Genomic DNA, 24,031 nt, shown 5'->3' with positions numbered 1-24,031 from the left:
ACTTACTGCATCTTGTGAAGCATCACTAAACACTTTAGGAAAGTTGCTTTGTTCCCTTTAAGAACTATAACAAGAGCAACTGGCGACCCGTTTTGAAAATACCATCAATTGCATTCAACCATCCATCCTTTTTTCCCCATGCAAAACACTGGAAACATGGTAATTTCTTCACAGTATTCAATTTTTTTTTTAAATCCTGTTTTTGTGGGTTTTATGAGCTGGAAGCCCAAATTATGTAAAAATAAAAAATAATACTTGAAATCACTTAAATTGTGGGCCCTGAATCTATAATCTATGCACGTTTGACTTTTTGAATGGTATTATGGAAATTACAAAAAAAAGAGAGAAATTAAAAACCCTAATGTCCTTGGATATTTTGCTATCCGCAGGCGGGCCCAGTCACTATCCCCCGCATCTAGTGAGGGTCCATTGTATTGTCCTAATGCTGGGTTTACACCAAAAGATTGTCACAATCGAACATCTTTACCAGATAAATGCACGAAGCGCCTCTTGCTGTTCAACATTCACGAGGAAACGGTGAGTGATTAATTCTCTGCTGGAACATCAACTATTTATTTAAATGCTAATCAAATGTATTTATACAAAATAATAGTTATCAATGTATTATATTTTATCATTTGAGCCATGCTCGTATTCTGCTGAATTCACTCGTTCAGCTTTTTTTCTGCTGCTGAATTCACTCTTTTTGTTTTTGTTTTTCCCTGCACAAATTACTGCGTAGCAAACACCTTCTGCTTTTCTATTTTGTAGGTTTCTACCAAGAGCATGATGGGAAAATTTGCACTGTGGGTAATATAAATGCCTGAAGAATCTAGTTGTAGTCTTTTATTTAGTTACCCTACATAATTCACAGTCTTTCTAAAATCTCAATCTGAGACTAGGCTAAAGACTAAAAACTCTACGCCTATAGTCTTTATATGTGAGTTAGTGGGAGATGGTAGTTTTACAAGAGTCTTTTCTGAATCTTCTCAAAGTCTTCTGGTGTAAGCCCAGCATTAGTTGCGCTTGCACCTTGTATTACCCTACTACATGAGTAGGCCTAATAATATTTTGCAGATTTGGAATGACATTCAGGACAACCATATTGCCTGAATATTTTTGATTGAATTGCTTTTTGTGATAAAATCCACAAAATGAGTTCTTGCACTTTATGTTGGTTTGCTGTTTAGCAGTTTTGTGCCATCCTTGAATGGTACTTTTTCTGCACGAGAGTCCTTTGCACTGAGGGGAAAATATATGTGGTTGTCTTTTTTTGTTTGATTGAAAGACCTTTCTTTCTTTCTTTCTTTCTTCCTTCATTTCTTCTTTTCTTTCTTCCTTCCTTTCTTTCTTTTATTCTTTCTTCTTTTCTTCCTTCCTTTCTTTTTTCTTCTTTTCTTTCTTTCCGTCTTCCTTTCTTTCTGTCTTCCTTCCTTTCTTTTCTTCCTTCCTTCCTTTCTTTCTTCCTCTCTACCTTCTTTCCTTCCTTCTTTTCTTCATTCCTTCCTTTCTTTTATACATACAAAGATAAATGTATTCTGAAAATTTTAATATGTCAAATATTGTGATGTACATTTTTTCTTAAAAAAAAACAGACATACACGTTTCGCCCATATATAAAATGGCATTTTTGTCATACATCTAGTGACAAAGTGTGTAATATTACGTGTGCCCCCGCAAAAAAAAATAATTGTCAAACAAACAAACGAACACACAAAATAAACAAGCAAACAAACAAACAAACAAGCAAAAACAAACAAACAAAGTGTACGTGTCTAAATTCTAAAGGCGGCCAAAACATTTGTACATACAAAGTTTCAATTTAGTCACCATAGTTCATTGTGTGTCTGAATTTGAGGCTTCAGGTGCAGAGGTCTGGCCAACTGCTGACTCTTTGCCCTTGAATCCATTTTCACATGGAGCCCGGTTTTGTTTCTCTCTCTCCAGGGCCTTCTCCATCTCAGTGTAGTAGTCAAGGGCTTTCCGCACTGGATCAATGATGTGTTGCTGCAGGATTTAAATCCAAAAATGCCCCCCCCCAATAACGTTAGGGTTAGTACACTTGCAAAGCCATAGGTTGCTGACATATTACCTCCAGACAGGGAAAAAGGTTGGCTAGCTCTATAAAGAGCGGCAAAAGCACAAATCTGATGAAGCCAGTTTGAGATGAGGGTTTGGTTATCTTGTCCCGGTCCATGAAAGGGGTGACAGGAAGACCCTCTAACTTCTCTGCGTCACTCTGAGGACCACAAAGAAGCAATTAAACTGAATTGGTGATACAGATAGGAAAATCCATTGAAGTGCACTTTCTCAAGTTAAATTTGTTTCGCAATAACATGTCGGTCTTTAGATCAATAAAACCCCTGATAATTTTGATGTATGGCTCGAGTATGCAGAAGAAGCCAGTCTAGTCACCTGGTTGTAGAATTCCTGCAAAAGACAATCCAGCCAGGGCTCTGCCACTTCCATGGGGCGTGCTTCATTGGAGATGTCACTTACTTTGATCAGAATCATCATAAGCTGCATACACAGGGAACAAAGAAAGATTATACATACAGTACTGTGTATAACTGTTGACAATACACAGTTTAACTGAATACGGATTAATAGCCTGTTGGTTTGGCTTTTGTTTACATAACAGCATTTTGCCATCTGAAAACTATTTTTGGAAAACCATACAGTGTTGCCCTTTAAATCCAAACACTGAAAACTATTGTCTGTAAAAACTGATAACACGCAAATACACACGATTAAAAATTGTTATGTTCATGCACATCACAAGGGGTCAAACCAAAGGCCAGGGGGCCAGATCTGGTGCCCCATTGTTTTATGTTGGTTTCGTTTTATGTTTTATGTCAACTTCCATGATGCTTGCTAAAAGTAAAATCTGTACCAAAATTTCAAATTGACATATGTAATTAGGGCTGGGTGATATAACCGGTATATTCAATCCATCCATCCATCCATTTTCTTAACCGCTTAGTCCTCACAAGGGTCGCGGGGGGGGGGGGGGGGGGGGGCGCTGGAGCCTATCCCAGCTGGCTTCGGGCAGTAGGCAGGGTACACCCTGAACTGGTTGCCAGTCATTCGCAGGGTATATTCAATATAAGGTATAAATTTTGGCGAAGGCAGAGATTTTGACTCTACCGTCTTATCGCGGTAGCGCATGTTGGTGACGTCATCGCATTAGGGTTGTCCCGACTAGCTGATGACGTAAATACGTCGGCGCGCACAACATACCGTTGACGTCTAGTTGACTTCGGATTTCAAAACTAGTTATCAATCAATTTGTTGTGTAGAGTATAAGTAATATAAGGAGGCAATGAAACATGTATACGGTTTCACAGTCATACGTCAGTCCAAGGGAAACTATAATGTGTCCCACAACAAAAATGGGTTTGACCCTCCTAATGTAAATGTATTCCATTTTCACAGCAGTTATTTTGCTACAGCAAAGTTATATATACAATGCTTTGGGCCAAAATCATTGAGAAATAAGTCAAATGTACCTTAAATGAGCATGAGGAAAGAAACAGTACTTGTACATGCATGTCTTTTGAAAACCACCACCATCAGCGTGTAGGATATTTTACTGTGACGTCACATGTTGTTCTGGGAGGCAAAAGCTGAAGCATTCTCAAATGGCATCACTAGTAATTAGTAGAGGGATCAAAAGTAGTGCATTAATATTGCGTTAATTTAACGTTCCTTTAATGCCACAAATTTTTTTAACATTTGATTAATGCCCGGCCCTTGTCATCAATGTCCAACATTAAACGCGTATGCCATCTACTGGCAGAAAAATGACCTCAACACAAATCAATGCCTCACACGCTCTCTCTCTCTCTCTTTTTTTTTTTTGGGGGGGCATTAGCCTACATATCTTTAATTTTAAAACAATTTAATTAATTTTGATGAATGCTGTTGAAGGTAATGAAATTACTGTATCTATGAACTAAAATATATCACCATATTTGTGTTAGGTTAAAATATTTTTCCACTTTATGTTAACAAGAGTATGAAATAACGGGGAGGGGGGATCTGTTTTACTATTTTATACATTTAGAATAGATATAAAATGTATGATTAATCATGAGTTAATTATTGAAGTCATGCGATTATTTACGATTTAAAAATGTAATCCACTGACAACCCTAGTAATTAAAAAACAAAACCTTCCATGTGATTAGGTTAAGGTGGAGTGATTGACAAAACAGTATATGACTTGAATGATTTTCTTCTTGCTGAGTGGCGCGGTAATTCTTAACTGCTTATCAAATTCTTGGAAGGGAGACCCAGCACTGACCATTATTTACAATTCAAGAGGTAACTTCATTAAAAGTAATAATTAGTTAACCAGGTCACAAGGTCATTGGCTAATTCAGGAAATAAATGAAATGCCTTAACCTTGATCATGACAATAATTTCTACATGAGCCTAGCCTACCATTGTGTGTGTGTGTATTTAAAAAAAATATATTTTTATTTTAGTTAATGACGATGATGTACTTACTATGTTAGATGACCTATTTCCCTGTTACATAACCACAAAGGCTAGTATTATCGGTTGAGCTTTCTGTTGCCCAGATTAATGGCTAACGTGATCTTTTGATTGTGAAATGGATAGCGTGCTGCAGTCAACTCAACATGACATTCACTCAAACTAATTTCAAACTTCACACACTTCACACGTGAACTTTAAACCCGATGATAGACGTTTAGCTCCCAATCTGTCTTTATAAGTGGTTACTCCCAACCAGCAGACTTGCTTTCTTCTCTGTAGAAAAAATTATGAAATCCACTCTCCTTTTCCTCTCATTAACAATGGGGAAGGGGGGGAATCAAAAATAAAACCAAACCTTTTAAGGTATATCTGTCAGCGTACAACACAATTTTAGGTCATCGTTTCAGTTCAGGAAAGCAGTAGTCACCCTCAAAGGCTCCTTGTTACCAGCATACTAAACTAGTCAATATGTGGGGTATGTAAAGTGATTCAGTACCTACTAGTGTTAATTTCGTTAACGAAAACTAAGCAAAAATATTTTTGTCAACACACATTTTTCACCGGACTAAAACTAGACTAGACTAGACTAAAACCCTCATTAATAAACAATTATTGGGATTAATCAGTATGCATTTTCGTTGACGAATGAAGACGAGACTAACATGACAACATAACATCACTTAATAAAAACTGGACTAAAATCTATGGATATTTTAGTTCATGAACAAAAACAAGACGAATATTATATGATTTTGTAAAATCTTGTCTCTGCTAATCTGTCACTGTGACACCGTCATGACACGCTCCCTTTCAAATCTGCAGCTAACAAGTGCAACATGCACAAACACATGGGACAGACATGAGGTGATTTCACGGTGAAAGGTAAAAAAGAAAAGAAAAAAAGAAGTAAATTATAGTTATAACATTAATCCAACGGCTATAATGTTCCAACAACAATAATGTTAATCTGAACGCTAACTAATGCTGCCTAATTTACTAGCTCATGGCATAAAGCCATAGTAGCCACTTGGTGATAGACTGTAATTGTGTGTGAAGTTGTTTTTCATCAAAAAGATGAGAGAACATTTTGTGTGAAATAGTTTTAGAAACTAGAAAACTAGACTAAAATGTTGACCGTTTTTGTTGACTAAAACTAGACGAATAAAATTAAGTTTTCTTGGACTAAAATAAAGACTAGAAGGCTAGATTTATAATCAACTAAATAAAAGCGATTAGATTGACTAACTATGATAGAAACTAAAACAAGCGTGATTGAAACTGGACTAAAACTGAGACTAAATTAAAAAATGTCTGATAAAATTACCTACAGTGCAGTAGTGATCTTCTAACTTCTAACTAATCCTTAGTTAAGCATGAACTACTACAGCAGCTCTACTATGTAGTTTGGTTATGAAATGTGACATCTCTGCGTGTCTTCTGTTTTCAAGTGAACCATTTTCACTTTTTCAGAATTCGGATAGCGATGACAACACTGTAATATTACAAAACAGCCACTTTGTTTTCAAATGCTTGTATTGTCGTTCCAAAATGCCACTCTGTCAAATACAAATAAAGATTGACGGGGTGCAGATTGACATGGTTCAAGAAAATACATTTTTGGGTGTCATAATAGCTGAGAAAATTTGTTGGAAGCCACACATTAAACACACACATGCCAAATTATCAAAAAGCATTGCAGTATTGAATAGAGTCAAATGGATACTTGATTACAATTCTCTCCGCATTTTGTACTGTTTATAATTTTAGTTACTGCCTTGAAAATTGGGGGTAATAATTACATAAGTTCAATCAGTTCATTAATAACTTTACAAAAAAAGGGCAATAGGACTCATACATTTGGTATCTGGATCATACACACTCACTATTTTTACAGTCAAAACTCTTTAAAACAATTTAATATAGTGAGTTTTCACACAGGACAGGTTATAAAGTTAAAAATAATATGTTACCACAAAATATTTAAGAAATGTTTTCATGTTCAAACAAACTTAAACTCAAACTCAAACTCTGTCACTTGACTGACATTCAAAAACATCACCAGTTTTATACGATTTCAGTTAAAATCCCCTAAAACAATGCCGTAAATTCTGAGGCAGATACAGTAAGCAAAATCTGGAAAATAACAAAACAAAAACTAGAGGGATGTAGCTAAAGTAATGGGAGTGCAATAGAGTGTCTTCTCTTACCACATCTCTGTGATCCTTGTTGTCAAAGTCAAACGAAGACAGAATAGATTTGAACTTGCTGAGGATCTCATTGTGTCTTGTCATGTCAGTGGCCAGAATGCATCTGCAGTTTAAAAATATTGTGCTGCTGTGTAATCAACTCTGGACACAGCAAAGTAATGTTCACACAAAGAACATACAAATGGTCTCACTTAATAATGCCTTCCCTTATCCGTTTGTACTGGTCCGGAGACACATTTCGGAAGATGTTGCTTTCTTTCTAGACACAACAAAACCCTTATTTGACTGTTGCTGCTTCACCACTCCCTTTACTTCACCTCCGGACAAATATTTCTACATGTTTCATGGCAGTGTTGAAAAGTTGTACCTTCTCCAGGATGTCAAAAGTGACAGCGCAGTGGTGGTTCTCCAAGGGAGAGATATCATTGTAGCGAAGGGCCAGTTCTGTCCGAGCATTTATCTGCAATATGGATACATACCGTGAGTTGTTTTCAGTTGCAGGTGAGATGGATTGCAGAGTAAATTAATGTATTTGTATTTATATATATTAGGGGCATCAGGCGATTAAAATGTGTAATTGTAGTTAATCGCATGACTTCAATAGTTAGCTCATGATTAATCGCAAATTTTATATCTGTTCTAAATGTACAATAAAATACTTTCTCCCCTAAGTTTTCATACTCTTGTTAAAATAAAAATGGAAACAAATGTTAAACTAATAGAAATATGGCTGCATCTTTTAGTCATTGATACAGTAATTTCGTACTAATTTATAAAATGGAGTTAAAATTAAAAAGATATACTGTAACTGTACTGTAAAACGAGTGTGATATTGATTTCTGTTGAGGTCATATTTCTGCCACTAGATGGCATTATTGATTTTATAAGATGTTGGTGACAGCTCAGTGCATTTTTCTTTTCATATTAAGAGCTATCTAATCTTTAACATGAACTAACTTGTGAAATTCTGCACATTTTTAATTTGTAAAATACAACTTGACCTCAATCTCCACAAATCTATACATTATTATTAAATGTATTACTCCTACATTTTGATTTGAACGTGTCAGGTGCGTAGCGACTGGAATTCCCCCAATACAGGCTTTCCATGTAAGCGGCGGTAATTAATCGCACATTTTAAAAAAATTAGTAGTGTTAAAGGAACTTTAAATTAACGCACTAATTTTGACACCCCTAATATATATTATATACAGTACTGTATCAGGGGGAAAAGTACATGCGTTATGACAAGGGCGCTGCAATTCTGATTTTTACAATAAGATGATTTTGTTGTTTTTGTATTAAATGTGCTTATTTGTACCTGGTAGGCATTATTGTAGCCAGTGTGGTCAAGGTCATGGCAAATTGCGGAGGTCAGCATGATCAGCAGGTCAATGCTGTCCATCTTACTTCTCAGGTCAGTCAACCAGATTAAACCGTACATCTGTGTAAGAGGTGACACATTTTGTTGACATATTTTCATCAGCATCAAAAATTTAGATTCATTGAATTTCAGTCATTTCATTCTGTCACACTTGCATGAGTGCATGTATTAATGCTCCCTCTGCAGCCTCACTGTTTAAAACATGGTTGAAAGTCGCCATCTTTTTCACAACGTTAGCCAGTCTCTTCTCTTATCTATGGGTGACTTTGGGAATAAAATCCATGCGCACTCTGCTCCACGCCGACCGTTTTCAAACTCGAACCATTTTTCAAAGGTGTCGGTCGTTTATTCAGAGTGCAACAAAAATTGAATTCCGGGGCACGCTGTGGGCAGTCAGGCAGTACAGATCTATGGAAAAGGTTCAAGCACAATCCGCTGATTTGTTTCTAACATAGGATGTGTTCAGAGTTTGTGTTGTCTTGAAGCTTGGAGACGTTCTTCTTCTGCTGATGCTGCAGTGGTGTAGAAGCAGAAGTAGCAACAGAACATGAACGTCTTCTGGATGCAAGGCAAAGCTACATCTATAGCTGTGCAACACGGATATATTTGTGTATCTGAAAAACATGTAAAAATCACGGATCTATTCATAGTGTGTGAATAATTTTTAGACAAATGCTCTCCCCATGTTATAAGAGCTGAACAAAATAATGTTCACATAAAAGCAAAGCCGTTGTTTTTTTCTTATGTCTTCATTTAAAATTACATAAAATAATTAACCTGTTTTGTCCAACACTGCGTGTTGCAGACAAACTTTTTGTTACTGTAAAATATTTTGCAAATATGTCTTCAGTCACTGTCGATCTTTACGCCATACGAAACAACGGTACAGTATGTATGGTGTGTGTGCGTGAGAGAGAGAGAGAGAGAGAGAGAGAGAGAGAGAGAGAGAGAGAGAGAGAGAGAGAGAGAGAGAGAGAGAGAGAGACTCACCATCTGGGTGACACAGAAGCAATGCTTGAAGTTATGGAAAGGGATGTTGTTGTATCTGCGGTACACCTCAAACAAAAACTGTTGTAATACTTCAGGTTCAATATTGTAGGTAGCAATAAAATCCAAGTCTGTGTACATGACTTGAAGAAGCACCATGATTTCTGCATCCTCCCACTGCCTGCACTCACACAAAAAAGAGAGAAAACTATCTCAGAAGAGGCAGTGAGTATGGAATATATTATATTTCTCACTAATTCCATCTCACTGTGTTCTGTCAGCCATCTTGACAACGTGAGAAGAGAAGAGAAAAAAGTAGCTCAATGGACAAAAGTTAACAAATTAATTGTTTTGTGAAATATTCAACCTGAATCTTGGAATCATATTTCTTACCAGTCCATCACCATGCCGCCTGCTATGAGGATGAATCAGATTAATTTTGAAAAACAAAAACAACAAGGTTGTTACTATTTTCATAATCTAACATAAATTATTATTAACTTATTTAAACTTTATTTAACCAGGTAAGGAAACTGATACCAGATTATCATTTACAATGTCACCTGCAGACAGAGTAAAATAAAGCAAAAATAAAATTTGAAATGAATAAGTAAAATAAATGATGAAACATATACAGTACACAAAATATAAAACAAATCATAAAATAATACATTATATACATTACGTTTTATTTTTAGTATGTACTATATACAATTAGTTTTCCTTGTAAATATTAACTTTTTTGAAACAATAGAAACATACTGAAGCGTATTGCATTCACTTGAAAAATAAACTGTTTTTCTGACAAAATGGGGGGAGCTTTGTTTTTTTTGTTGAATTTAATTTTCTGTTTTACTGAGTATTTTTTCTGTTTAAAAAAAACATTTTCCTGTTTTATAAAACAATTGTTATTTTTGTTTTTCTGAATACCTTACACTAAAACATTAATAATACTGCATGTGTTACTAATTACAGTACATGCCTTAGCTTAACTGAGCCAGAAGGTACTTTGGAGATATGTGGGAAAGTGTCCGCTTCCACTATTAGCAAGTCTGCTACAAGTCACTTGGAGTTCAGAGGTAAAAAAATAAAAATTACTCCGAAAAACAGAAGCACTGGTTTTGGATTAAAAACTTCTTTTTTTTTATAATATTAAAACAAAAAAAATATTCTGACAAACATTTAAAAAAAACATTATTTTCTAGTCAGAAATGAAGAAGTTATTTTTTTCCCAAGTGAATATAATACGTTTCCGTAGAAATAAGATGTTATCATGAAATAACAATTTAAGTTTTCCATACCCAAAAACTAGTATAGTTCAGTTTAATCAACAATTATTAGTACAAATTAGTCATAAAAACATAAAAAGTTACACCAACGTGAAAAAGTTAAATTAGTAGTAGTTTTTATAAACTTTGAGTATTGTGTAATTCATCTATTTGATTATTTTGAATGTTGGGGTTTACAGTGTGACAAGGGCAGGGACCAAAATATTCGACTTTGGGGAAGAGGCGGGGCACATACGTAGCCATTCTATCTGACGGCAAATTTAAAGTCTTCAGTTAACTGAAAATGCATGTTTTGGGAATGTCGGACGAATGGTACAGTACCTGGAGAAAATGGACACAAGTAAACTCTACGTAGAAAGGCTGGAGCTGAGAACATCAAACGCCTGTGTGATTATTGTCTGCTTTCAACATCCTGTGGTTTGGTCTCATCTCCATCCAGTATGTGTATTTTTTGTTTTGCTTATAAAGGTTTTGGACAAATGAAACAATCTGCGTCCATGCTTCAATTTAGCCTTTCATGAGCCTTTTGATATGTGAGCCCTATTGATATTGAGATGAGTATGCTGACTAGAATGAAAGGATGAGAGACCACATCTTTTTCAGAAACCCAGATGGGTGCTTTACCGTCATGAGCAAACTGCCTGCCTCACTGTTAACTCATTCGAACCCAAAAAAAACATGTTAACACGTTTTTCAATAATTTGTCCTTCACTCCCAAAAACTTATTTTCACTTTAAAAAAAAAAAAACGTTTTATTTTTTATTTTATGCAAGAGCATATGCAGAAGGCTTTGATGCAGCTCCTGACATGAAGATGTGGCTTAAAACACTGGTGGCAGCAGTCGAAGAGATCAACCAGGGCCATGTTGCAACAAGCTCTTTTTGTCAAGTGGTTTCACCAGGAATGTGAATATTGATGAAACTTAGCTATATTCTAATTTTAATTGCTGCAAAATGGAAAAATACAAATATACTTTTTTTTACTGATGAAGGAAGAGACTCTAATCTTTCTTTTGATAGGTTCCATGTTTTTATAGCAATAGAACACAATATTCTGTGGGCCTTGCAAAATCGGTCAAAAAACAGTACAGCCGGGAGCGAAGGGGGTTGCTTCAGTGAAAATGGCTGCGAGTGAAGTTAATACGCTAAAGGTGCCCAATTCTAACCTACCAGTTGTCAAATGTAGGAGTCTTTAAGTACTGCCTCACTTCCTCTGATACCTCAAGAGAGCTGCGAGGGTGACACCATAAGATAATGATGATTAGAAATTAATACATTTGATACAAAAAATAGGTAATTGGTTTAAAGGTCGTTTGCACATGCCTCATTTGAAGGAACTTTTCAAGCACACGCTCACATTCCTCTTTTGTTTTATGCAAGGTTCTCTTGTGGTAGAATGGAGAGGGCTTGTGTGCTCCCTCTGACAAGTCCTTGAATAACCCAAGCCAGCTAAGATGCTCCACACTCTAAAATGAATTGGTTCAAAGATGGAAGTTAGCTAGAACGTACATACTTCACTGAGATATTGTACTTCAGAATGGGAAATACAAATGCTGAAAGCACACTTTCAAAAGACAATTATGTGACGTTCAAGTTCAAGTGGCACCTCGAGTTTCTCCCGGAAGGAATCCACCTGTTTCTTCATCTCGTAGATGACTGCAGGCGTTGTTCCTGCTTCAATTAGGATTTTCTTTTCCAGGCCTTTAAGTCTGAGGTAACAACATAATTGCATATTCAACAACTTTGTGCAATACTGTCATGTGATAAAGGCTAGGGAAAGGTTTAGCTTGTCTATCAGATCGTTTTTGTGTGTGTGTGTTTGTTGGTTATGTTTGTGACTTTGTTTGTTTGTTTTTGTGTTGTAATGAATTGTATTTCTCGTCTACATAGTCTTTGGTTAAGAATGGTTGTCAGGTTTTCTGTCTTTTTGTTGTGTTTTTTTGTTTGTGTTTTTTTAATGAAAAAAAGGCAAATTTGTTCAAATAGGAAAGTTCAAATGTTTAAATTATATACAGTAGGTGTCTCCTTTATGTTTCTTATTTTAATTGTTGGAGCTGGGAAGTATTTGATAGGAGATGGCTTTGGAAAGTTAGGTTTATATTTTTGTTAATTAGTCTGTACTTTCTCTTCTTCCTTTGTCTTTTTTAACAGAAAAATAAAAACAATTAAACAAAGATAAAGACTAGGGAATGTACTTTTAACTTGCTGTGATATACACCGATTCTATATACTACACTTCAGAAAAACTTCATTAAAAAGTGTTTCTTATCTTGAAAGGGCTTGAGGTGTTATACCTTTTCTCCATAGATGAGAGATCAAATCCAAGTCCACCAGCAAGCTCCACGCCTAATTTGGACAATACAAACAAAAAAAGAACATGTCAAATGTTTTCAACCTAAACATGCTACCTTTTTTTTTCCTGCCAAGGAACGGATACCTAATGGCTCACTGTTGCAGCCAGAAGCCACCACTTCCAGTTTGTAGCAGGTGTTTGGTTTGTTAGGCTCCAGATTTGGTGAGATGTTGATGATGTTGCCTTTGGGATTGTAAAGCTTCAGGATGTCATGTGGACCTGCTTCAGCTGCAGATCGGAACAGATCTGGAAAGATTGCTTCAGTTTTTGCTGTGTTTGTTAAGATTCAATGATTTTCCATTAACTCAAGGCAACTGAACTCTTGTTGGCTGTTGAAGAAATTTCACCTTTCATTCAAAGTTAGTGCCACCAGAGACGTAGGAGAAGTGCACAGTTCAGTTGCCTAGATGAAACTTTTGCAGCTAATGATCAGATTCGCCAAGAATCTACAGAGACATTCAACGTTGCTTTTCTGTATAGAACATTTCAAACACAGATGCCAACAGTTGTCTTCACACTGAGGCTTGAAGCTTACTCTGCTCTTATGGAAGTTACATAATAAGTGGCAAATTGCTTTCAAAATGTGGTGGTTGGTGAAGGTCTTCTTTTTTTTAACGAGTCATCAGGTTAGACACTTTTGGACTTTCACAGTGCTTGAAATAAACACACGAATAATGTTTGTAGGCCAGAGAAGTGAAAATGCCGACTGAAGACCTGTCAGTGGCAGCTGTATGTTGTTGCTCCTGTGCTACTCTTTCCATAACCAAGTCAGTGTGAGGTCCGTGATGCCATACGACCTGTGCACATTGGGTCTCACTTTCAGAAGTTAAACATTGTCTACTATTGCCACTATCACAAGCAAAATCAGGCCCTTCCATTCAGCAACTCTAGTCTCATTACTGGTGAATTTATACGAACACATGAAACAAAGAACATGGTAATTGTGCATTTTATAAGGAATTATACTTATATTTAACCTTTTCCCAAAGTAGGTCATAAATTCTCTGCTCTTACCTTTGATATCTTGAGCAGGACAAGTTACCGGGAACTCAGCTTGCTCTGGTCTCCCATTTACTGTGAAGTAAATAATTTTTGTTGCCATCTCATTTATTTAGTGTAGCTTCCGTCGCTGTGTCTACTGTACGTCTGAATCAAGCGTCTGTTTCACCTCATTATCTTACTTGAAACAACACTCCACCTCTATTGTTCTTCCCACCTCTTCTCTGCCCCGCCTTCTTGTTTTTCATTGGACGGTGCTTCCTATTGAATAAAGAAAAATAAAGCAATCACGTAATAACAACACCATACTATTTTTTCCCCACTAGTGGTCAAGATGCACCATAAAAAAAAAGTTCCTCCAAAAACATTCTTATGAAGATACACCAGGTAAGACAAACAAACAAAAAACAAAAAAACCTTCAGATGAAATAGATTTGAAATTATATGTCATAATGTTCTGTGCGTTCTATCAAACATAACTGTTTATTATTATTATTATTATTATTATTAGTATGCATCCATTCAATATAGTACCAGATAAGGTTCATTTTCACAGCGAGGTGGAGTTTGACTTTTGAGCAAAAAGCAGACTACACCCTGGACTGGTCAACATGAGTCAATTACAGAGCATACACAAAACAACAACTGCACATTCTGACACAAACAAACACAAAGTGGGGACTGAACCCACATTGCTTGCACAGAAGCAGAACAGTGAACCACTACTTGATCTGTTCTGATTACAGGTCAATGAACTGACAATATGCGTTACATCCTTAAGCCTGTATACCACAGAGGGTGCAACGATTTGCGATGCTAGCAAATGCTGATTTCTCGTCAGGGTTCGTTCAAGTTCGCTAAACGTTCACCGGAAGTTCAGCAAATGTTTTAATGGTTGTTGTTGGTGGTGACCAAATTTTCAAAATTTAAAACTGGGACACTACAATTTTGCTAAAAATCAAATAAACAAAATCTCATGCACTAGGAATTATTTATAACAAATTTAATCGCTGGTCAATCTGGTGACCAGTTGTGTTATTGTCACGGTGTGGTCACGGAGCGGCGTGGTGTCTGTCGGCGTGTGAAGTGGAGGACCCAAAATGCAGGGAGGCAGGAGAACCACAGCAGGAGTGCGAAACTGGCGTGCTTTATTTGACAGAAAACACTAACCAGGGTACTGGTTAATGCTAAATAAACAACAAACTGAAAAGATACAAAATCAAAATGACAGAAAGCACTCCGGTGGTGACCGTGACAAGTGGCAATGATCCCACGCCGACTGATCACCACCCGGGAATTAAATACACTCACACTAATTGGGTAACTAGCCACACCTGGGGCCAGGCATAAGTGGCTGAGGGCCCGGATTGGTCAACCCGGAAGGGCTGGAACCCACTCAGGACTAATCGGGACCCTCAACCAAAACCAGATCTTCCCAGACATGACAGTTATTACTTTAGCTAATGCTAAATGTTCTCTTGGTTAACGATTCAACAGTGCTAAACAAGGCCTCACCCTTTTTGCACACCTTTTGCGATGACAAGTGTGATTGACATAGGCTACACATGGCCCAAACAATTGCCTTAAAAACTGGGACGGGACCTGCGTAAAAGTGAGACAAAACAATGGAGCTGGTGAAATCCACTGGGACTTCTGGTCACCCTATTGTTGTTGCAAGGACATTTTGAACATGTTCAAAATAAAAAAATCCTTGCGAAGAAAAAACAGTATAACATTTGGCAAACGCTTAGCAAAAGTTTAACGAACGTTGTGAAATTGAACAAACCCTGATGAGTAATTAACATTTGCTAGTGTTGCAAACATTTGCCTCCTCAGTGGGCGTCTGCTATTACAGATGTATGAGGATACTGTACATGATAAAAACCCTAATAAATAATACAGTATTTCTTGTTCTGTGTGCCGTTTCCATAAAAAACACACACATTGAGTCCAATAAACAATCAAATTCCATCCACATTGTTCTTCTATAGTGCATCCGGGGTTCCTGGTGGTGGTATGCAAGCAAAATGTGGACTTAAACGTTGCATACACTCCAAAGGCATTCTTGCCACAAGGCAGGCCAGACAGCTGCTTGGGCCTTGGAGCCCCCAAAGCCAGGCCTGGCTTGAGCACCATCTAGTGGTCCACTACAATATAGAGGTGATCACGTTTTGAAATTGCATTCCATTTTGCAAATTGTGCAAAATAATGTGGTATTGTGGGTTAATGTGAAATAAATGCATTTACTCTAAACTTTTTTTTTTATTAAAATGATGACAAACACTGGTCGGCGGGTTGCAGTTCATTTCTGCTTGACGCCCTAACAGACCCTAGAATCGATTATGTTAAGCGCAAAGCAGATATTAGGCGAGAAGGGCAGGAACTCAAAGAGAAACACAAAATATTTGTTATAAAAAAGTACAAACAAAAATACAGTGTAGCTGGATAAAAAAAAAAGAAGCTAAATCAATTTAGAAATATGAGGGTATAAATTTGGTAATTAAACGGAGTTGGTGGGATAGCTCACGAGTCACCACCACATGTAACATGACATGTGGCAGTACAATGAATGGCCACAGAGATAGAATACAAAACAGGGAACTAATACAGTCTGGCAATAAAACAGTGACGAACACTGGGCCAAGAAACAAATGGCTGGATTGAGCAGATTGGTTGAAACTAGGTGATCAGAGCTGATGAGAACAGGTGGTCTCCTGATCGCCAATTACGGTCTCACACACGTTCTTCCTAAGAACGTAAATCCCTTTGTAAATTGGAATGGCTGATGTGTACATTAGAGCGTTAGTCATAGCTAAGCCTTCACAAGTACTGTAAGTACCCAACGGATGCATCATTGGTTTAAACCAGTTGACAAGAACAACATCCGGGTATCCTGCGTGTTCGTGGTTTATTCCTACTTTAATTTGGAACAGTAATTTTGCCGAGACTGCACGTTTCACGAGATCACAAGATGTAGGGAAAAAAACAATTTTACAAGCTATAGATAGTGCCCCACCCTCCCCTCATTGTATTTATATTCTCAACGTTTTACAATTATGGCAATTATGTTTTGGACAAAGCATTTGTCGGCAACTAGGCTCTCTTCTCTGGCCCTCCTCTTCAGATAGATACGATTAAAAAAAACTGTTGCAGTCTCACTCCATACCGATCGAGGGCGCTGCACATGATTTCAGATACACTTCTTTGTAAACGTTCGACCGGTGATTTTGTCGTCGTGTTTTTACCACATGGTCTAACGGATGAAGAGATCAACGTGGTATCAGTAGAAATATAAGGTTTTTCTTATTCCACGATTCATGCCAGTCAACAATAACTAACCAAAATGACTGAAAGTAAAGGAGAAGCGAGTTCTATTCCTGGAAAAGAGCTACTGTCGTTGAATCCTGAGCAAGAGCGCGAGTTTAAAAAGAAGGTGAAGGAGGTTAAGTCCAACAAGGTAGGTTAAAGATCGTTTACTGGGACTAAAATGATTATGATAAACCTTACCTATATAGTCTAACGGCACTTCGTGTAAATAATTTGTACTGGCCGGGTAGCATTGAGTAAGAAAAGTGCCATTTGCTAGAAACATTAGGCAGTGGCTGTTTTGCCGTGACCGGCAACCCTCCTACTAGGGTTTTTTTTTTTTTTTTGCCGTGAACGGCTCTGATTGGTAAATTGCCTGACGGAGTCGTGTGCTTGGGCGTGGTTCACGTCTCTCTTCACCCCTTTTGTGTTTTAGTTTAGTTTTGCCACCGAAGATAGGCAGTAGCTAGCAGCCTAACCTGGTTCGACTAACCCCCAGAGTTGTCATGAAATTGCGGGGGATTCGAACCCGTAACCCAGTACTTTCGGGGCGACCGCTATAACCACAATTCACGAACTGGTACACATTCACTGGCGCAGAATTTGTACTTGTAGTTCTCCTACGATTCACGGCAAAAGTATTATTAAGTAGTATTATCTAATGTCAGTTTGCGCAGTGGGAAACTGCGCAAACTGACATTTAGATAATACTAACTAGCGTGCGCGTGTGTTTTTGTTTATTTTCTTTGGTTAAACAGTTTCAGTCAGTAGGTATTGAAGGTAAAGATTGATCGTGTGACTGGAGTAATATGTTAATAAATGAACAGACTGAACCTGTGTGTGTGTTTTTATGTATGTATTTATATTATTATTATTTTTGTTACACAGGCAAACCGTTTAACACCTGGGGTGATTTATGTCGGTCATTTGCCCCGTGGGCTCTTTGAGCCACAGCTCAGAACCTACTTCGAACAGTTTGGGACCGTTTTACGGCTACGACTATCCAGGAGTAAAAAGGTAATATATTCAATTGGCCCAGTCTGAAAATTCTATAACAGATATAACAGTGATCTGAGGTCAGATACCTGAGCCTAAATGATTTTGTTGTGCATTAACCTTACCACGTGCAGATGGATTTGTACTGTGATAAACAAATGCACCAACAAAACAAACTAAATTATTTTCACTAATACACCATTTTGTAACTGTTCTTTTAATATTCAATTGTTTGTTTGTTTTTTAGACCGGAGGAAGCAAAGGCTACGCGTTTGTGGAGTTTGATTGTGATGAAGTAGCCAAGATTGTGGCCGAGACCATGAACAATTACCTGATGGGAGAAAGACTTATTAAATGTGAGTATTGTGTGCCTGCACGTGTAAATTTCACCACTTAGCCTGTCACTTGGCACAGTGCAGTAGGTTAGTGATGTAGTATGGAATTAACTGAACTTGAATAACTAATCATGAGTGAAGTGATAGAACTGACAGTCAGATGCCATTTAATTGTTGTGATGCTCACTGCAGGTGGGCCGGGAGCCCATTTTACCAACATCCACATGGAAACCATCCCAAAATCTTGTTCAATAGCGGATTAATGGCACAAAAAAATTCCTGTTAAATATGTCATTGAAAATTCGATAAATGCTTGTGTTAGCGGCTAGCTGCTAGCAGCACATGACTACTTTTCAGAAATTTGAGAAGAACTGATTATCAAAAAAAGAAAAACAATTGCTTGTTTATTGAGTAAAATGTCTTATTTTTTCTTGTGTATTCATAATTGTTTAACCAAGCAAAAGTATATTCTGTCTGAATAATCAACCAATAGGGTCATCTGATATAAATCAGCATTCATCTCGCTTTCTCTCAAATCTGTTTTATAGATGTTTGTTTATACTGTGTTCATTCCAATTTTGTTGTCGTAAGCCTATTTGTTATGGAGGACCAAAACTGCCCAAATTAAAAATAAATGACAAAAAAAAAGAGAAAATAATGGATATAAAAAAAATGCAATTCAAAAAATTAAATTAAAAAAAAGAAATAAATTATATCTCTGTTTGTCTGTCTCTCTCTCTATCTATCTATCTATCTATCTATCTATCTATCTATCTATCTATATATATATATATATATAGTTGGATAACATTTTTGAATTATATTTTTTACATTTTCACTTTTAGTCATTTATTTAGTCATTTATTTTAAATTTTGTCAGTTTTGGTTGCTAATAGGCACTCTTCTTAACCCACTGTGTATTCTGTAATTTTTTAGGCCATGTAATTCCACCAGAAAAATTGCATGAGAAGCTGTTCGTTGGCTCAGAGAGGACCTTTAAAAAACCTTCGAAGCCAGGTGTTGCCCGCTACAATAAGAAGCGCACAAGTGAGCAAGTTGTCAAAATGACCAACAAGCTCCTGCAAAAGGAGAGGAAGCTCCGCAAGAGGCTGGCAGCACAAGGCATTGACTATGACTTCCCAGGGTTTGTAAGTACTTCCGATTTCTACACTGTAGTAGTGGTCTGCTATTTGTGAAAGGGAAATAATATACCAACAAAAAAACCTTTGTTTTCCTGTATTGATCCACTGTCTTTCACTGCCAGTGTGAGAGTACCATATTTCTAGAAGCCCCATTCTTTTTTTTTCTTTTTTTATGTATTTTAGAAATCCGAGACAAAGAACAGTAAAGCTCGGACTTGCACCCAAAATCTCTTGTCCCTAATCATGGCTGCGTTCGGAAATATGCTCACCGCTTCACTCTGACCGTTCAGAAACAGAGTGGTGGTCAAATGTGCCGTTTGGTAGTGATGGAGAAACCGAAGCTTTCTGAAGCAGTGAATCAATATGAAGCAATGTGTCGAGGCATTTGACACAATTTAATGTGGTGACATCTGCTGGACAAAAATATATTTAATTTACATTCAGCAAAAGGGCAAAATGTCATTAAGATAGTCAGTTTTAAATGAAAAAATGAAATTCTTGTGCTACAGAAAATTGACGATGGTATTTGAATAAAATGCCTGTGACACTGGGACGGGGATTTGGGTGTTTCACAAAAAACATAATTTCTGCAGCATTTGTTTTCAGTTGGTTCCTATGCCCTCTCCAGCTTTGGAGAAGATACTTTCGGTGATTTGATTTATATCATAAATCAGTGTATATAGTGTGTGTGAATGAATGCCTACAATACGTCCATCCATCCATCCATTTTCTATACCGCTTGTCCTCACAAGGGTTGCGGGGTTGCTGGAGCCTATCCCAGCTGGCTTCGGGCAGTAGGCGGGGTACACCCTGTACTGGTTGCCAGCCAATCGCAGGGCACACAGAGACAAACAACCATACTCACAATCACACCTATGGACAATTTGGAGTGTCCAATTCACCTGCCATGCATGTTTTTGGAATGTGGGAGGAAACCGGAGTACCCGGAGAAAACCCACGCACCCATGCCTACAATACGTGCAATTGCAAATTAATCTATTGTGTAATAATCTAACTTCACCTCTAGGGGGGGGGGGGATATTCACTTGAAAAAAAACTACTAAACTTTTTATTATTATATTAAAAATTTTACAAGGAGAGTTTTGGGTAAATTTTCTCAGTTTATTTATTTTAAAAAAGTGACTAAACTGTTGAGCGAACTCATGCCCTTCTGCTTGGCAGACACTCTATCATGTGAGCCATATTAGTCTTGTTGTTTACCATCACGTTAATGTATTTCTGGTGTGACGAAACGGAGCAAAAAATTGCTTAAAGGTACAAGGATTCCACTTATAACCAGCAATACAGCAGTAGTGGCGTGGCTCAGCTCCTAGCCTGAAGGTTGTGGGTTCGTGCCTCAACTCTTGTAGTTTAATTTTGGAGTGAAAACACTTTCATAGGTCCCCCCCCCCAAGTAAATACTACTCATTGTTTTTTAGTGCACCCTTCCTCATTCTCATTGACTTCAATGTGCTCTCCTCCTCTCAATCTTGCTCCCAAGAAGCATTGTGAGTTTGACTCGACCCCTCCCTACCTGGTGTGACACGACAGTCACGGCTGTCACGCATGTGACGTAACACTTCGCTTCCGCGGTCACGTGATTTTTCCACCGAATGAAGCACGGCATCGGAACAACGTATCGAGACACTTATTGCCGCGAGCGCTTGACACCTGCCGAGCGTCTGCTTCGAACATGACGTCACTAGATGTTCCACCAGATCCAGCGAGACATCGGGACGACCGATTGTGATACTTCTGCCGCGAGTGCTCGACACTTGTCTCGACACTTGCTTCGAGCGCAACATCACTACTGTTTGGTTATTCACAGTGCTTCAATAAAAAAGTGCCGTAATCCAGTGCGTCAGGCAGTACAGATAAAAACTGAACTGCTATTTGGTTTATAACATCAGCTGTAGTGCTGTCACTATCAAATATTTTTAAAATCATTTAATCTATTGATTATTCAATCGATTAATCGGCTTCATTTTAATTTAGCATTAAAGTGTATCACAAAAGCATTTCTCCCCCCCCCCCCCCCGCTTATTATTATTTTTATTAACCAGTGATTGGTGTTGATTTCATACTATGTATTTGTATAGTGATTAAAAAAAAAATAGTGATGTTCAAATGAAACCGGTACCTCGAAGCAAGCGTCAAACTTCCTGAATCACACAGCTTTGAAATTGTGCTTCAGAGCTTGTATCATTCTGCAAGTATCACGTGACCGATGACGTTCAAAGCTTCATTCATACGTCACAGCGCGTATTGACGACCCGAAACGTTTTGGTGGCTGGTGGCCCGCGAAGGTCCCATTAAGTTCAATGTTGCTTGGTCTTCTCTGGGTGGTGAAGTGGTACTGCCACTTCCCTTTGGTACAGGAGGCGTGGGCTTGCTTCCCCCCACTGGAAGATCACAGTGAGATGGGAAAAAATTTTGGGTTCTCTATTCAAAGCTACTTATATTAAATGTATAATATTAAGGGTCTCATTTAATTAATCATTAACCAATATAAGCATGGTGAAATTTAATTCATTTTATTGCTTGTAACTGTTGCCTCATAACTGAGTAGATCTGGTGCTTTTTTTCATTATTACAGTGAACGATGCATATTTTCAAAACAGCAGAATTATAGAGCGTGAAGAGATGCATAAAATCTTCGATAAATAAATAATTCCATGGCTTGCGTCCTTTGTAACTGTTCACACATACTCCCGTTTATAATAAACATCAACATACACACGTCAATCGTATTTTATTTATGAATAACTTTTATTAGAAGCACAGACTTTTTAAAAATAATACATGCTCGGTATCTGATTTATTTAGACTTTTATTGATGAAAGATTATTGTGAGTGATTGTTTCACACTTCAATGACATAGGCTGCATTTACTTCTTTCGTCCACTCGTTGTCACAAATGTTGCTTTCACTGAAGCACCAAAGCTCCGAATCTTTTTTGTCACAATTTGAAAGAAAGCTTCACCTGCACATCTCTTAAAAAAAATAAAAGAAAGGGGGGATTTATGTTGTACTATGTTACTGGTTTGTTCATTGTTTTCCAAAGTAAAAACAGATGTTTGCAAATGTCTTATTTTGATTAGACACAGAAGATAATCAGTCTTCTTTCATCAAGGACTACGTAAATCAGTGAACAATTACTTTTTGATATGCTAAAATCAAAGGATTTGAACAATTTCAAATAAAAAAATGGCTCCAAATGATTTCTCGATTGTTAAAATATGTGTCGTTTAATTTGTTAATAGAATACTTGTCGATTAATCGATTAATTTTGACAGCTCTAATAAGCTGCATTTGGAAATGAATGTGAGAACTAACTGTCAGTGGTGTTAGGGCGTCAGAGTGAATTTCCAAACGCACCCCGAGTTGACGGCAGTGAACGAGTTCTGATTGGATGAAACATACATGAAGGAAGGAGCATGCTAAACTAGCAGCACGGCACAATCATTGCCTTGACAACTGCTTCTTGTGCTTCGATTTCTTCTTCCTTCCTTTTGGCAGTTGGCAAATAACTTTTTGTGTGTTTTTGTTTTATAGGCTTCCCATGTACCCCAGAAAAAGTCGTCTGATTCCTTGAATGAGTCCACATCTAGTAATGTAAGAAGCACAACAATACGTTACTGTTGGTATGGCACAGACTGAAAATGACCCCAGATGTGTTTGTAATCTGGGGTCAGATAACTGTGCCTAAAATAATGTGGTGCATTAAGCGTATCATTTTTTCTGAAAGTGACAAATGTGGTCAAACCTATGCACCAACATGCGTGTCAAACGACTCGAACGCAAACTTTAAACTAATCAGCTTTTACTTAGTACCACAATGACCTGAGTCCATCTCTTCCCCTTTAGGACGCCACACCTATGTGCACTCCTTCTTTCCTGGAGAGAAGGAAGTCCATGGTCAATGATGATGATGATGATGAGATTGTCATCAAGATGCCGTCTGTAGACAAAAATGATGATTGCTCCTCAGAGGAGGAGGTGGAAGAAGAAAAAGAGAAAGAGGAAGAGGCTGATGGCGATTGATTGAATAACACTGCGGAGCTGTTGAGGCGGTTGTACATAGGATGCATAGCCTGACTTTTTTTGTTTGAGGACTTCTTTCTCCGTGTTTCAGAGCACAGATCATGGTGCATTTCGATGCAAGTGTAATTATGACTTTTTATTTTCTTTCGGATACAGTCAAGAGTTTTGATACATTTGAACTGTATAAAATATGTTTCAAATAAATCTTATTGGACTCTTTTAATCATGATATACAATACTTGGCTGTTGAACCATTTCTCAATTATCTGGCATCTCGTTTTGGTCGATCAAGATGTGTAGAAAAGATAAGGATTCCTCAGGCCCAGAGGATTTGTGATGTCTTGTGTGCCATGATACACCCGGGCCAATATCTACGAAGAAGACCTGTGTTTTTACATTCCCTACTGGATTATAGTGATACATATTAATGCCGAAATACTAGCCATGAGCCACACCGTATGTCGTGATGCCGATTATGCAGTTTATT

The 24,031-nt window shown here is 37.5% G+C and overlaps 2 protein-coding genes and 1 non-coding gene across 3 annotated transcripts; 2 read left to right on the top strand and 1 right to left on the bottom strand.

Moving 5' to 3' along the window:
• Positions 1-1,532: 1,532 nt before the first annotated feature.
• Positions 1,533-13,974, bottom strand: LOC147164262 (high affinity cGMP-specific 3',5'-cyclic phosphodiesterase 9A). Its single transcript, XM_086090539.1, has 14 exons — positions 13,737-13,974; positions 12,807-12,968; positions 12,664-12,715; positions 11,976-12,078; positions 11,693-11,835; positions 11,540-11,599; positions 9,085-9,262; positions 8,032-8,154; positions 7,078-7,170; positions 6,902-6,969; positions 6,711-6,813; positions 2,416-2,520; positions 2,093-2,239; positions 1,533-2,007 (listed from the first exon to the last, which is right to left on the bottom strand). Exons 1-14 carry the CDS (start codon positions 13,822-13,824, stop codon positions 1,837-1,839), a joined length of 1,596 nt encoding a protein of 531 aa, XP_085946665.1. The 5' UTR covers positions 13,825-13,974; the 3' UTR covers positions 1,533-1,836.
• Positions 13,975-16,935: 2,961 nt separating this feature from the next.
• On the top strand, positions 16,936-23,780 carry nifk (nucleolar protein interacting with the FHA domain of MKI67). The gene is made up of 6 exons (XM_086090545.1): positions 16,936-17,178; positions 17,916-18,044; positions 18,271-18,379; positions 19,295-19,506; positions 23,056-23,115; positions 23,368-23,780. The coding sequence occupies exons 1-6, from the start codon at positions 17,065-17,067 to the stop codon at positions 23,542-23,544; spliced, it is 801 nt and encodes a 266-aa protein (XP_085946671.1). The 5' UTR covers positions 16,936-17,064; the 3' UTR covers positions 23,545-23,780.
• On the top strand, positions 23,152-23,282 carry LOC147164261 (small nucleolar RNA ACA64). The gene has a single exon (XR_015096769.1). It is a non-coding gene; the product is annotated as a small nucleolar RNA ACA64 (small nucleolar RNA).
• Positions 23,781-24,031: the final 251 nt, after the last annotated feature.

This window comes from Leptonotus elevatus, chromosome 12 (assembly GCF_054856555.1).
Source record: "Leptonotus elevatus isolate MCC_2025b chromosome 12, RoL_Lele_1.0, whole genome shotgun sequence".
NCBI classification, from domain to species: Eukaryota; Metazoa; Chordata; class Actinopteri; order Syngnathiformes; family Syngnathidae; genus Leptonotus; species Leptonotus elevatus.
The sequence above is the reverse complement of the archived record's forward strand: the minus strand, read 5'-3'. Positions and strand labels throughout refer to the sequence as shown.